Source organism: Rutidosis leptorrhynchoides, chromosome 4 (genome assembly GCF_046630445.1).
Source record: "Rutidosis leptorrhynchoides isolate AG116_Rl617_1_P2 chromosome 4, CSIRO_AGI_Rlap_v1, whole genome shotgun sequence".
NCBI classification, from domain to species: Eukaryota; Viridiplantae; Streptophyta; class Magnoliopsida; order Asterales; family Asteraceae; genus Rutidosis; species Rutidosis leptorrhynchoides.
The window spans coordinates 563,121,349-563,137,080 of NC_092336.1; the positions used below are offsets into that span (position 1 = coordinate 563,121,349).

Below are 15,732 nucleotides of genomic sequence, written 5' to 3' on the forward strand. Positions count from 1 at the left end.
CCATCCAAAGTGCTAGCTCGAAAGATGGTAAAGAAAAACAATGGAGTTGGGGTATATATGCTTGTGCAGTAGCAAAATGGAACAGAGGATGATGCTACGTGGGAATTGGCTGAAGATCTCCTTCAACGGTACCCTAATTTTGATTTGAATTCCACTCATCCTTGTGGTCAAGGATGTTTTTGAGAAGGGGGTAATGATATGAATCATTTACAAAAACACGTGAGAAGCAGGTGATATTAATTCAAAAGTGATCACGTGACCGGCACATGGCATCTTGGTGAACCAATGAAGTCAACCTCAGCCAACTGCAACTACTTTTAGGCGCCAACGCACCTGTTCAAACCATTAACAAGAATTAGTTAGGAATTAGTTCAGTATTGTTGCAATTGATCACTGTATAAGTAGTGTATAGCTAGTCTGTGGTGAATTTAGCTTTCAATTTACGATTGTAAACATTCTTTCTCAATTTCTCTAATCTTGACTTTAGTCAAATAAACCCTAGCTTTCACATTTCAGAATCTGTTCTTCTATTTGGATTCCTGATTGTTGGCTAGTTGTTCTCCAATTCAATTGTGAATTCGGAACAACATATCATTAATTTGTTTAGTTTTTGAACCGACAATCTTTTTGTAATTTTGTGTGGTGTAATACGAACACAATTTATGTGTGTGGATTTATGCGGTTTTGTGTTCTACGAATAGGATGTGGACTCAGGGTTCACTCCAAGTTCATATTGGTTTATGATTATTGTGAGTGAATGATTTTGATAGGTATGAATTTAGGGTTCATCATTTTGGGGATGGATGAAGAACTAGAGAGTTAAAAGGACAAGCGAAGAAGAACTAGAGAGTTAAAAGGACAAGCGAAGGATAACGACGTTTATAGGGTGTGCATCATTTGGTTTCAAACCGAATAAACTAAATATCGAATCGAATCCAAACAAAAAAATCCAAACCAAATTTTTTAAACGGTTTTCGGATCGATCGAAACTGAAACCGAATTCGTAATTCGGTTTTCGATTTGGTTTTTGGTTTTGAAAATTTTAAATTCGGGTAACCAAAAACCGAATTAAAAACCGAATTCAAATTAATAACATATCTATATTTATACTATTTATATTTATATTATATTTGATGTATTATTTTATTTCTATGTATAGACTACTTGATGTATTATTTTATTTTTATTAAACAATTAAGATGTTATATATCATGTGCATTTAAATTAATTCCTCAACCTTTATTCCTAATTTATATGTAAGTAATTATGCTGGTTAGGTTTTTTATTTTAGTGATTATCGGTTTTAACCGAAACCAAACCGAAATCAAATTCGGTTTTCGGTTCGGTTTTGGTTTCGGTTTTGATATTTAAATTTGGTTTCGGTTTTGATTTTATAAATTTTAAAACTGAAAAAATCAAAACGAATAAACCGAAAAACTAAAAACCGCACCGATGAACACCCCTAGTTTATACCCTTAAATGCAATGCACATGTTAAAGTTTAACGCATTGTTTTTTAACGGCGGATTGATAGAAGACCACCAGAGCACCAAACGATATGGACGTCGCACGCAAAATGGGTATAAACCAAAGGACCAACGGAGAAGTCCTCTAGAAAAAAAAAAAGTAACCCCACTTATGTGAACGTCGCATCCATGTTCTTCCAGCAACATCCATTTATCCTTTTCCCTAGGGTGGTTTAAGTGGTCCTCTTGCGGTGGTCCGGAGACCTAATTGTAAGTTGTGTTCTTCCTGTATTTTTTTCGTCGTTTCTGTTTATTCTGGCCACCGTCACCTTGTCAGTGGTCCGTTTATTTTCATTTCTTTGTTTCCTCATTCGTTGCTTTCCTTCTGGCCTCCTCATTCATTCGTTTCTCGCGTTCTCTTTCATTTTTCGCTCTCCTTCTGGTGCATGATTTCGACCGCCCGACGGTTTTTGGTGACTTTCCACCCAGTTGGTGGTGGTTACCGGTTTGTCTCCAATTTGGGGATTTTCTCTTGCTTATTTTGGAATTCTGAGTTCGCCAAAATTTGCTCTGACCGGAGGATTATGGTGACTTTCCGCCTAGTTGGTGGTGGTTGCTAGTTGTCTATGGTCAAGGTAACTTTAGTTGCCACACTCACACTGATGGATCTGATGGTTCCACCAACAAGTTGGTGGTGACTGCTGGTAGTGGTGATTCTTGAATTAAAACTCAAAGGGGTCCTATACAATGTGAGTGGTACTTTGTAAATTTTCCCCTAAAATATGGTTATTTACTTAAAAAAAAACACCAAGTTCTAAAATATATGGGCTCTTATCTTCAATTTAGTGGTGTCCTATTAAATTTTAGTAATATTTTGTGAAAAGAAATTAAAAAAAATAGTGGAATGCAAGGACCCCATAGCTATCAATGTAGACTCGCCATTGACTACCGAATTTGTTGGCGAGTATGTTAGTGTTTGATGGTCGGTCCTGGTTCTCGGATGGAGCTCATTGCCGTGGTATTGTCTCGTAGAGTTCCTCTTTTTGGTGATGTCTTATGGGTTGTACCAGATGACGATCTCACAGTTGGAGATCTGGTTTCAGCTCCAGCGATATGGCTGTTTTTTATCATATGTGATCCTCTTTATGGAGGCTCGTGAAGACTAGCATTGGGTGGTGTTTTGATTTTCAACGGATTTGGCGGTCTTTGACGTTCTCCCGACTCTCGACGACCCGATGTGTTTCGTTGGAAATGGTTTCGGTCTAGCTGGTATTGTGGGTTTTAATTGTAGCTTTGGTCAATTGGTTCTAGCCTTTTTAATCTTTGTGCACCTTATTGGTGTTTGTTCACTAGTGTTTTATGTTAGTCGATTAGGCTAGTTTTCTTATTCCCGTTGTCACGATTTGTACCTTGTTGATTTTTTAATCCATTTATTATATTATCGTTTTTAGGAAGAAAAAAGATTGTTTAAAAGGAATAGATACATTATTGATATAAAGACACGAGTAGAGTCATTATATTCACAAGAATACAAGTATGAATATCTGCTAAAATGCCTTCCTCAATAAGAACAGAAACCATTAAACAGATGGGAAATACTTAGAGAGACCATAAGGAAGTGAATAGAATTCTGCACTTCTTGCATCGCGTTCGAAGTACTTAAACTTTCCCCACCAATGTCTTCCACCATCTTTCCTAACATCTTTGTGGTTATAACCAAGAGTTCGATCAAGAAACATGCTAACAATTGCTGCTACTGTCGCCGGAGATGTGAATAACACCAGCAACATGTCATTGAACTGCATATATCATCATACAATATACAAGTTTAGTTCTTGAAGTGTATATAAAAAGGGATTCTTTTTTTAAAATAAAAATATGGTTGTGGAGAATATTGATAAGTACCCATATGGATCTACTGCGAACAGGGCCTTCCCCAGTTGTTATAACGTATCTGTTGAAATATTGTGGGACAGAAAGACCCATGAAGAGCGAGAAACCGAGTATGAACTTTGTTCTGTAGCTGTTAAGATTGCAGTATTGAAGTAATCCTAGACCAGCAGAAGCTGTTTAATCACCAAATATAAATTACTTGTCTTTAAATTAAAAATGACTAATTACAAATCATTAAACTCTCACATAACTATTTACTTTTGTTATCTGCTATAGGTGTCAAGATGAGCGGGTCGGGCACATTCAGACATTGAGTCAAAATAATGTGCGGATTACGACATCAATTACACTTACACATATAGGCAAACAAGACACAATATAGCGCTCCAACGATTGGCAAAGGTATAGAAGCTACAATCGCTCCGAATTTCCCTATTTAGACCAGTAAATTATCAGTAAACTAATGGATTTTGGTAACTGAATTGCTATAAAATACTGGGATCAAAGCATACCTAAGATGGCAAAAAAGAACATAAAACCTGCAGACATTTGAACTACTCTTCTGCTTCCCACTTTAGTTACTGCAAGTAGACCTACATTTTCACTAAACACAAACACCAAAAAAAAACAAAAAAAATCATAAAATGCTAAGAAAAAATGTGATTTATTAAATAAATAAATGCGTTTAAGTTGATGTTATATATACACTGATGCAGTTGAGCCGGTTCCTGTACCCCATAATCCGTCCAACAAAATACCAATTCCCTATAAGATATTGTTGTCAAAAGATTATATGTGTTTGGGACATAACATTGTTTAGGAATAATAATAATAATAATAATGTGATCACTTCTCACCAGCCAAGCCGCTCCCCGACTTATAACAGAAGATGGTATATGTGTTGCACTTCCAAATCTTGCAGCTGCAATAAACGTGCCTGTCGACTGCATAACGAAATATACTTAGCTTTTTTTTTGCAACATGGTACCTTCAATTTCAGTTAATACACAGATGACAGACCTCAACAAGAGAGACGAAAACAGCTGCTAGCATTACGAAAGTATCTCCAGCATGAAGAGTGGGTTGACCCCATTGTAATGGATAAGGAAACCTTATCCTGCAACAACAGAATTTAATAAAGCGAAACAATATAATGAATGTTATTAAGTAGTTCTTGCATAAAGTAAAATCGGGTATGAAAGATGAAGTGGCTAACCATTCAGCACTGCTTACAAGGCCAGAGCGATCTACACGGCAGCTGAATTGAGTATTAAGTGGTCTATTGTTATATGCACCGGCTGCTGTAAGAAGGGCTGCGTATGCCCATACAGTTACTACAGAAATAAGGACTGCAAACCGATCAATCCATTTTGATTTCCACCAATAAGGGACATACTGCAAATCAAAATTAGAGTAGGTTGATCAATTTTAAGCTTTTAAATGCAACTAACCGTTCAATTGATTCTTGTCCTACTACAGTTAGCAACTAAGTTTGTTTTTTTTTTTTTTTTTTTTTTTTTAAGTATGAAATATGCTCACCTGGGAAAATAGAACTAGTAGAATTAACTCGGGAAGCCCAATCTCAACACATTCTGCCAACTGCGAAAATATCACGTAACAAATCCAACAATAATGGTTTATATCTTAAATAGTCAATTAGTCAATCTATCTCAAGAGAAAAAGACATTAATCCATGTATATACACCATATTCGATCCCATAGTCTACTTGTAGAAGTTGCAAAGATCATACAATTAGTTGTAAACTGAATCGAAATTTATAAAATATTTCCTCCATATCAGTGGCCAAAAAGAATTAATTTTTTTTTTTAAAAAAAAAAATGACGTTAACGATTATCAACAGGTCATGTTTCTCAGAATTGAAATGGGAATCATGTAATTCATGAACACACCTAATTATAGAGCTTGCAGTTTCAAATTAGATATAATAAACAACTTACAACATAGACAAAGTAATGGAATAGTTTTACTTACGAGCGGAAATCCTTGTGCATAGAGACCAAGTCCAACGAGGGTCACCAAAGGAACGGCAGATAAAGGGCTTAAAAACCTGCACGAAACACACATCAGTAGCATTCTTGTGTTGTTAGTCTTGGAATAATGCTTGCCAATGTGTACTCCATATAACCATAAAGACGAAAAGATTTAATATATCATTACTTATGTTTATAAATAAATAAACAAACAGACCTGACAACAATCCTCCAGATACCAAGAAATCCAAGTAAGATGGGAAGAATTGAAGATATCATAAGTGCTCCTTGCATTGCCCTCATTGTATGATGAAACCTCTACACAAATAACCTTACTTTTATCATAACTTGTAAATCAATAATTATTAACACTTGAATCATCATCAAAACTTTAGTTATGAAACATCAATCCACAACTGATACACATTTTAAAGTCACTGTTTTGGTACTTATTGCTCAAACAAATTGATATTAAAGTTAAGTACTAGTGTAGGAACATACAAGAACAGGATCAATGAAGAAACCGTAACGACTTTGTAAAGCAATGTAGAGCATAGGAGTGACGAATCGAAATGATCCTCCAATCACAACTGGAAGCCGCGTCCCGAACAATGTCTGTAACAATGTGTTCACTCCAGCAACAAATAACATTGTTTGTATCATATAAGCTTTCTCAACCTACATAATATATGATACCTTTACTACATATAACTTCAAAAATTTTAGTTTTTTTTTTTTTTTTTAATGTTAGTTACAAACTAACTGAAATTTGAAATCTTACATGGCTCCCACCCATTGTTGGAACTATTATGGAAGATATAAGAACTATGGTCCCCAACATCACGAGATAATGTTGAAAAGCAAGAATGGCGGCTTCGGCTACATAATGTTAAATCCAAATGTAAACCAAAGACTACATATAGGTGCATGCGCTTCAAATAAATAGTTTCAAGTTACTACGAATAAAAATAAAACGTACCCCATGGCGGGTTACTGTTGACACAAAATTCGACTCCTGGAAACTGTTCTTTCACTGGATGTGGAACAAACTTGTCATCTTTAGGCGCAGTCATTTTGTCGACGAACGTGTGTGTTTTTACTCTAATTTGAGTATGACCAAAGAAAGATGTGACGTGGAGCCTTAAGTTGTTCACGACGCAGACGTGCTACACTGATGTATTAAACGAGTATTATGACATGAAAGAGAAGAATTTATTGAGTGTGAGCATAATGTTGAAAATGTTAGAAGAAATGAATTTGAGGTAATTTGAAAATGTAGCGATAACTTTTGATCTTAAATCAGTGGTGGTGTGGTTGAAGTTAGGATGGATTTTTGTGCTTAGATAACAACCTAATTTCACCAACAATATATGACCTTCAGCTCTCATAGTAAAACATTAGGTTATCAAACAAATAATTATTTCTAACACCAGGAATATAATTCTAGGACTTGAAATTAGCAAATCATTAATTATTTGATTTCTTTACATATCTTGGTCACATCTACCATCATCTTCCTATTCTATTCTATAGTATATATATTCTATAATATTTAACTTAAATTTTTATTTCAAATAAATAATTAAACTTGTTTTAGGAACTAATTAGCCGAAATCATCTTCTCGCCTTTGAAAACTAAACTTTTCCATTGAAGTTACATATCAAGATAGTATGATCCCTTCATACAGAGATCAAATCAACTCCTAAATTAACTGAAATAATATTATATTTCCTAATCAATCACTAATAAATCCGATTTATCATCTACACCATGATGCCTTCGAGGCTAAACTTTTCATAATTAGTTGGGTGCTAATTGGATATAATTAAAATGGACTTTGGACTAATTATGGATGAAATCCGATCGAAATTTACAAACATTTTTAACTACCAACCCCCAAAATAGGTAGAATGTTCCTATAATACACTCAATAATAAATAAATAAAAAACAGCCACAAAAATAAAACACCAACCATTTTTTAAAAAATTCATCGTCCATTCATCGTCATCATGAGCCATAACAACAACCAAAACCAGCCTCCCGTAGCTGCTCCCCCACCCCAAGGTTCCTTCCTTCATTTTTGTTTTGTATAATTGTATTTTACATCCGATCTTGAATTATACGTTCTTAATTTTTCGATAAAATGAAAATTACTAATGATGTAATTAAAGATCTAAGATCAATCATCTAACTTTATTTAATTATAGGTTATCCGGTAGAAGAACAATCTAAAGACGCTTACCCAGCGCAAGGGTACCCGCCCGCCGGATATCCACCTCAAGGATACCCGCCACCCGGATACCCACCACAAGGGTATCCGCACGGGTATCCACCTCAAGGTTACCCACCACAAGGATACCCGCCACAAGGGTATGGGTATCCACCTCAAGGTTACTTTCATTATGTTCCTCCTCCTCAACCTCAACCACAAAACACTGGTTTCATGGAAGGCTGGTAATTATTGTCGTTTCATTTCTGCCTTAGATCTATTTTGTGATTTCTCAATAAGCGTTACATACTGTGATTTTTTATGATTACATGATTAATTGCTAGCTCGAAATGTGGTTGTGTTGTTAATGATGTTGTGATGTATATTTGTGCAGTTTAGCTGCATTGTGTTGTTGCTGTCTTTTGGATGCATGTTTTTGAATCGGCAAAGAAGTTTCGTTAGCTCCTAAATCGTATTTATTTGTTTCCATTGGTTCCATATCTATTTATTTCATCTTGTAATAGAAAAAATAACTTGAACTTACAAATAATAGCAATATATTTACTCTGTAGCTTATCTTAATTATGTATTCCAAAGTAAATTTGTTTCAAGATACAATCTAATGTCACTGTAGAATAGTTGGAATGAGCAACATATAGTTTTCACGGCGATGACATACGCTAATGGTGTGTTTGGATAACAAGATTGTAGAAGTTTATGAGAGCTTAAATATATTTTTTTTTTTAAGTTCCAACTATAAAGCTTGTTTGGCATATCAAATTTTAGAAGCCTATAGTAGCTTATTGAAAATATAAGTTCTGCAATATTAAGCTACTTGATGTAGATTTTGAAAAAAACATGTAGAAATTATGAAATATTAAATTGCTAAAAGTTATACAAACCTTTTAGTGTATATTTTTAGATTTTTATTTTTTATTATTATTATTTTTATTTAATTATTAGTTTTTATTTTTATATTTTCATTATTTTTTGTTTGCTATTTTTTTATTTATGAGCAAATTCCACTAAAAGGTAACCATTTTACATAAATTTCATATTTTAGATAATTTATGTTTAGTTTGACGTTTAAAGAGTTGTTTTATTGTCATACCCCGTCCAAAATCTTCCTGAACGAATACAATAACATCTGATACCATCGCGATGAACTGACTTCTATATGCCATAAACGACTCCATGTAATATCATTAACATGAGCAAATGCACAGCGAAAGGTTTCTTTCATACCTGAGAATAAACATGCTTTCAAATGTCAACCAAAAGGTTGGTGAGTTCATAGGTTTATCATAAAATAATAAAATTCATCATTTTGATAGACCACAAGATTTAAATGCTGCATGGGACAAATGGGCCCGAATCCTATACCCACCTGTAATGTACATGCGATATCTTTTAAATACAGTACATCTTTCTCGTGTACGAAACCATTTTCATAAATCATAGTAACCGTACACATATCTTGTGCACAAAAAAATAACATACACATAACTTGTGTATAAAATCATTCTCTCGATATATAACATTCACATCAACTGGTGGCAATTATAATGTCCACATAATTCAATGGTGGCAATTATCAAGTCCACATAATTCAATGGTGGCAATTATCATGTCCACATAATTCAATGGTGACAATTATCATTTCCACATAATTCATTCGAGGAATGTTTTACTTGTGTCTATCTCGTCAAACATTTATAGAAGCATTTCATGTATTCACAGTTTAAAATATACTTCAAAAGCATTTAATAAAGCAGTTGTAAAAAACAGCGCATGTATTCTCAGTCTCAAAAATATAAAGAGTAAAAGGGAGCAAATGAACTCACAATACGATATTTGTAGTAAAATATGCATACGACGGAACTGAACAATGCAGGGTTGGCCTCGAATTCACGAACCTGTATCATTTATATATATATTAAAACATATACTTATAATAGAACAATTATATATGTTATTATTAGTGATATAATTTTTATATTATTAATTTATATATTTCATATTTACTATATACAATATAATTTTTGTTATGTTATATGTATCAAATATTTTATATATATATATATATATATATATATATATATATATATATATATATATATATATATATATATATATATATATATATATATATATATATATATATATATATATATATATTTCATTTGTTTGTTAAAATAGTAATTATATTAATATTAAAATAATATTAGTAGTATTTAAAATAAAGATGATGCTAATACTAGTGTTAATAATAATGATAATAATATTAATGATTTTATTAATAATAATAATATTAATGGTAGTTTTAAATGATAAATCTTGTAATAATGATAATAACAGTAGTTTTTAATAAATGAAAAGTTTATTAATAATAATAATGAAAATAGTAATTTTGATAATAATACATGATACTTAATAATAATTATTATAACAAATTTTATTACTAATGATAATCTTAATAATAATACTTTTGTTAATAATGATAATAAGTCTACGATGATACTAATACTAATATTAATCGTAATAATAATAGTTTGTATTATTTTCATAATAACACTAATAATAGTAATCCTAATCATAATCATAATAATAGTTGTATTGATATTAATAATTAATGATACTAATATTAACAATACTTATGAAAATACTAATGTTAATAACATTTCCAATACTTATAAATATAAATATGATATTATTACTAATAATAATTATAATACTAACAATAACAATAATAATAATAATAATAACAATAATAATAATCATAATAATAATGGAAATATGAACAAAAGAGTATACCCTCCTAAAAAGAGATGCTTCAAACGGGACTCGAACCCGAGATCTCTCGCTCACCCATAACACCCCTTAACCATGGCTCCAATTCTATTTTTCCTAATTAATATCGGATTTTGATTTATTTAACCCATTAGTTTTCATCTCGGCCCAACAGCAAATATTACGGCCCAACATCAAATATTACGGCCCAACACCAAACATTACGGCCCAACATCAAATACAAGCCCAACAGGAATCTGGAACTCGGCCCACAGGGAGTCATTTGGATTGATGTTTAATAAAAAAGGAGAAAAAAATGCAGCAGGCAGGGATCGAACTCAAGACCTCTCGTTCAAGACAACACACTAGAAACCATTGCTCTGCTTGAATCTTTGTGTTTTAAATTCTTGGATTAAATCCTCTTAACCATTTTTAGGCTGTCTTCTTCTTCCTCAACATATTAATTATCACTTAATCATTTCCATTATCATAACATAATCATAATCATATCATAATTATAATCATACATAATCATAATCATGACATAATTATAATCATATCATAATCATCCAAATATTATCATTGATATCATCGTGATTATCATAACTTCCTCATCATCATCGTGCTTAAACTATCATCATCATCATATCTATTACGTTAATTATGATTATCATTTTATAATCATCATCCTACATCGTGTACCACTGTAACATCACTCATCATCGACATGCTCATCATCCTCATTCTTATACTCGTCATCTTCATTCGTCACTACATTCGATTATCACTTTCAATATTCATCATCGTTATAGTCACTTCGCTTCACCTTTAATCTTAATAATCATCTCATTCACTATTCATCATCTTCTCGTTTTATCTCTTAACAGAAACGTTAATGGAACTTACAGCGAATAACAATAACAAGTTTTCGATAGGTGCTCGATGTGGGTTGATTCATGAAAAGAACATATAAATAATGATGGTTTACGAATCCTTTGTGTACATAGTTAACAAAAAATGGAGATAAAGTGGTTGTCGTGGAGGTGTATTGATGGCGAAGGTTTCATAGTGATGGTGGTTAGCGGTGGTTTGAAGTGGAGGTGATGGTTCGTAATTGTTTACAGCGATGGTGGCTGTGGTGGCCGGCCGTGGTTGGTTGTGGTGGTGGTGCTCATGGTGGTAACCGGTGGTGATCAAGGGTGGTGAGTGGTGGTGGCTAAAGTGATGATGAAGAAGAAGATTTGCTAAATGTGATCTCTAATTAATGTATATGCAATGTGTTTGTATACATATAAGAGATATAGTTTAGTTAGGTAGATAAGAAAAGAAAACAGTAACCCTTAATAATTCACGGACTGTTTAGACTTTACTCTGCCGACACTATATCACGGTTGACTATATCGTGTCCATTGCTAAACAGTTAACGTATAAAAGTTTTCCGAAAAATCTCATATTTTTATATTAAATATATTTAATTATTTCACTCATTAACTGTTTGAAACCTGATCAAAAAGGTTCGATAATTATTTATTTTCTGTTCCAATTTATATGTACGGAGTACTAATATTTAAACTTAAAAAGGTAAAAATACTTTTAACAAATCTAAAAGCTTCGTAATCGATTTACAGTTCAACTTTTATTTTAATCCATTATAAACTTATATTAAATCTATATGAATGCTAACGAAATGTCAACCGAGTATTACTGACGTTTACTAATTAAGCTCGAATGTATTTAATTTTAATATGTTCTCTTTCTATATATAAACCGTTTTAAATAGTAAGTTTAACTACTAAAATAATATATTATCTATTCTTAAACAAATAGATTATTTATATATTTACAAGTAATATTTATACACCTAATTATATATATATATATATATATATATATATATATATATATATATATATATATATATATATATATATATAATAATAATAATTTTTATTATATCGCATATAATTTTACATATTTATTTCCAACAAATAAATCATATATTATTTCAAATAATATTTAGATACATATGTATCTATTTACAAATAGTTGTTCGTGAATCGTCGGAAATTGGTCGAGGTTAAATGTATACATGAAAACAGTTCAAAGTTTTTGAAATTCAGTTTAACAGACTTTGCTTATCGTATCGAAACCATATAAAGATTAAGTTTAAATTTGGTCGAAAATTTCCGGGTCGTCACAGTACCTACCCGTTAAAGAACCCGAAATTTGAGTGAGGTGGTCATGGCTAACAATAAAATTGTTTTCATGACGAATATGAGTTGATAAGTAGGGTTTTATCATCATTGAGTAATATGGGATAATTAATTTGATTATTCATAGAGTGCGAGTGAAGCTGTTACAAAAGATTGAAATAGAGATTTTAACTTTTGACGTAGTTATGGTGGATTTCCGGAATTTAAGGGATTCAAAGAAAATCTTCGAAATTTAAAAAATTTGATTCTTCGGCAAGTAAGAAAATTAAAATCTCTATAATTAATTACGGTGATCTGCCTTGATTACTCTGTCTAGTAATTTCATTATAAATTAACCTCTCCCGTTCCATTATTCTCACTATTCCTATACTTTCTTTCTTAGTTCATACATCCAAAAGATTGTGAAAATGCTTAATCTCGTTCTAATCCTTGATATTTTCCTAATTATCATTTCTGTCATCCTTCTTTTCACTCTTCCACCAGAAGAATCTGTTTTCTTCTACTTCGCCCTTGGGGTTATAGTGTTTTTAATTCTCCCGTGTCTTTATGTTGCGATAAACATTGATATACACGGTTTGTAATTTATGTGTTGTTATCGGGCTTTATATTTCGGAGCTCCTTGCTCTTGTTTTCTCTTCCCGAATTTAGATCAAGCGAACAATGGTTCAGAATTCGTAGATATAAAGTTTCGAATGATTATAGTATTCTGAGCAGAAAGGAATGTATTAACACGATTTCATTTGTCAAATTACCAGAATACCTGAGAATGGAACTATCAAGAATATATTTTCTTGATATGTTCAGAGGTTAAATAGAATGAAAGAGTTGTGTAACATGGCACATGATAATGGTATGATCTACTGTGAACCATCATCACGTTTCATTAGCAACTCAGCATGACTTACTGTAATATAATCACGTTGACCAAGCGCCATTATATTATACTAACTCATGCTTCAATTCCCTACACTTTTCCACAATTCATTCATAATTTATACTTAGCTTTTACAGAAGTTTTCAATATAACGGAATACAGAAAACACGAAGAGGTAGATAATTTCGGACAAAAATATTTATGAAAGTATCCTCAGACATATCGAAGATATTTATGATAATTTTTTTTTTTTTTTTGGAATTTCTAAGTTCGAAGGTTGGTGAATAAAAATTTTCCGCAAGATTTTAACATGACTTCGGAGCAAGATATACGTTGAAGACTTCTTTGGATACAGAATTACCTGGATTCTTTGAATTTAGGGTATGATCCTTGTATTTGTCCTTGGTCTCCTTTATGGTTTGCTCAATCTATTTTTCAGTACCAAATTTTCTATCGAGCGTTCCTAACACTCCATTCTTAATCATCAAACTCTTGGCCATTTAGACCATCTACAATTTTATTGTTTCCTCTGCATTTAATGTTACCATATCTGAATCATCGGTTATCAATCTGAGGTGGTTTCAAGAGAATTGTGTTTTTAGATGATTAAACGCTGATGGTAATATGGTGGAACATAAAAGGTTCCCCGGTAACAATAAAAGAGCACGCATATATATCAAGGTTATAATAGGGTTGTTTCGAACGAAAAGTCGAAGTTGACTTGTTGTAGCTGTGACAAAATTGGCTAATTTGGAAAGGAATTGCAAGGTTATATTTCGGAAATAACAACGCCAAAGAAGCTAGTACAGATGTGTGTTAAACGTTTACTCAGGTTCCAAGTATTTTCAGGTGCATAACTATATGCATAAATCTTTCCTTCCGTAGATGAAGTGCGGTTGGTTCATCCTCTCTATTGAGGTATTTTCAAGAATTATGAAAGGTTTGAATGTAGATTGTAATCGTCGAGATACAAACGAGGTTTAAGATGAAATCAAGTGGCAAACTTGAAGAATTGTTTAGTTTCATATGTTATAATCAATATTTTAATTCATTTTAATTGTCCAATGTCATTAGTCCACTGTCGATAGTCCACAGTTAACAGTCCAATAATTCATATATAATTTAATATATAATATTCGAATTAATTAATACGTATCGTGACCCGTGTACATGTCTCAGACTCGATCACAACTCAAACTATATATATTATTGTAGAATCAACCTCAACCCTGTATAGCGAACTCGATCATTACAGCATATAGAGTGTCTATGGTTATTCCAAATAATATATATAGATGCGTCGATATGATATGTCAAAACCTTGTATACGTGTCCCGATATTTAAAGTGCGTAAAATAAATAACAGAAATTAAATGACTATAAAGAAAATTGCGAGAATGTAAATTGCAATAATTAAATTGCGATAAATAGAATGTAACCAGTTAGCTAGGAACAGTTAGCGTAGATTCTTAACAAAATTCTTCTCATAGTTAAATTGTTTGTTTCTAACAAATTTTATTTGTCCAATGTTTTCTTCATTATGCCACTTGTTGGATTCTGATAAGTCAAAATCCAATTATGAAATTGAATGAAAAATGGTTATTTTGTGGTGAACAGGTTCATATATCGGTGAATGTAAGTAGGATAGTAACTGACTGTTGAACCAGATTCGCAGAATGTACCGTGTAACTGATTAATGTGCAATCAAAATATTCCTCGGGTATTACCTACCCGTTAAAATATTTTTACCATTAATAGTTTGTACGAAAGAATTTTTAATTACAATCTTTATGAAAACATATATACATATATATTTTCTTCAGATGTAATCGTGGAATTAATGAGTCAATATGATATTAAACTCATTTGATTTATCGTTAGAATAAGAATATATAATCTCTAAAACATTAGAGATTACATAATCATCATGAAGAACGAAGATAACCGATGTAGAACAAGATGTAGAACGAAGATTATGCTCGAGGTATAGATTGCGATGTTGAGGCATGTGATGTTGAAACTTGGGTTGTTGGTGGTACTTTTGGTGTCGGTGATGTTGCTGAAGCTGGTAAGTTTTGCACCACATTTTCCAAATTGATTACTCGAGCGCGAAGTTCGTTGACTTCTTCTATTATTCCGGGATGATTGTCGGTTGGAACGGGCGGATGAATAAGGTTTAGAATCTTTTTTATGATATAGTCGTGGTGTGATACTCTAGAAATGAGAGAGAAAATGGTGTTTCGGATTGGTTCGCCGGTAAGTGTTTTAATTTTTTTTTTTCGCCAAAACATGAA

The 15,732-nt window shown here is 32.2% G+C and overlaps 2 protein-coding genes across 3 annotated transcripts; one reads left to right on the plus strand and one right to left on the minus strand.

Annotated features, from left to right (window-relative positions):
• Positions 1–3,025: 3,025 nt before the first annotated feature.
• LOC139845323 (nucleobase-ascorbate transporter 4-like) lies at positions 3,026–6,423 on the minus strand. 2 transcript variants are annotated; one of them, XM_071835578.1, is made up of 14 exons: positions 6,330–6,423; positions 6,132–6,229; positions 5,852–6,028; positions 5,568–5,668; positions 5,352–5,427; positions 4,898–4,957; positions 4,575–4,753; positions 4,379–4,475; positions 4,216–4,302; positions 4,065–4,123; positions 3,871–3,962; positions 3,713–3,790; positions 3,371–3,531; positions 3,026–3,264 (listed from the first exon to the last, which is right to left on the minus strand). In XM_071835578.1, exons 1-14 carry the CDS (start codon positions 6,421–6,423, stop codon positions 3,046–3,048), a joined length of 1,578 nt encoding a protein of 525 aa, XP_071691679.1. In that variant the 3' UTR covers positions 3,026–3,045. The 2 variants fall into 2 exon arrangements, with proteins under 2 accessions (XP_071691679.1, XP_071691681.1); XM_071835580.1 differs by lacking the exon at positions 3,713–3,790.
• A 938-nt stretch (positions 6,424–7,361) lies between these two features.
• Positions 7,362–8,077, plus strand: LOC139842744 (uncharacterized). Its single transcript, XM_071832852.1, has 3 exons — positions 7,362–7,416; positions 7,560–7,806; positions 7,956–8,077. Exons 1-3 carry the CDS (start codon positions 7,362–7,364, stop codon positions 7,999–8,001), a joined length of 348 nt encoding a protein of 115 aa, XP_071688953.1. The 3' UTR covers positions 8,002–8,077.
• Positions 8,078–15,732: the final 7,655 nt, after the last annotated feature.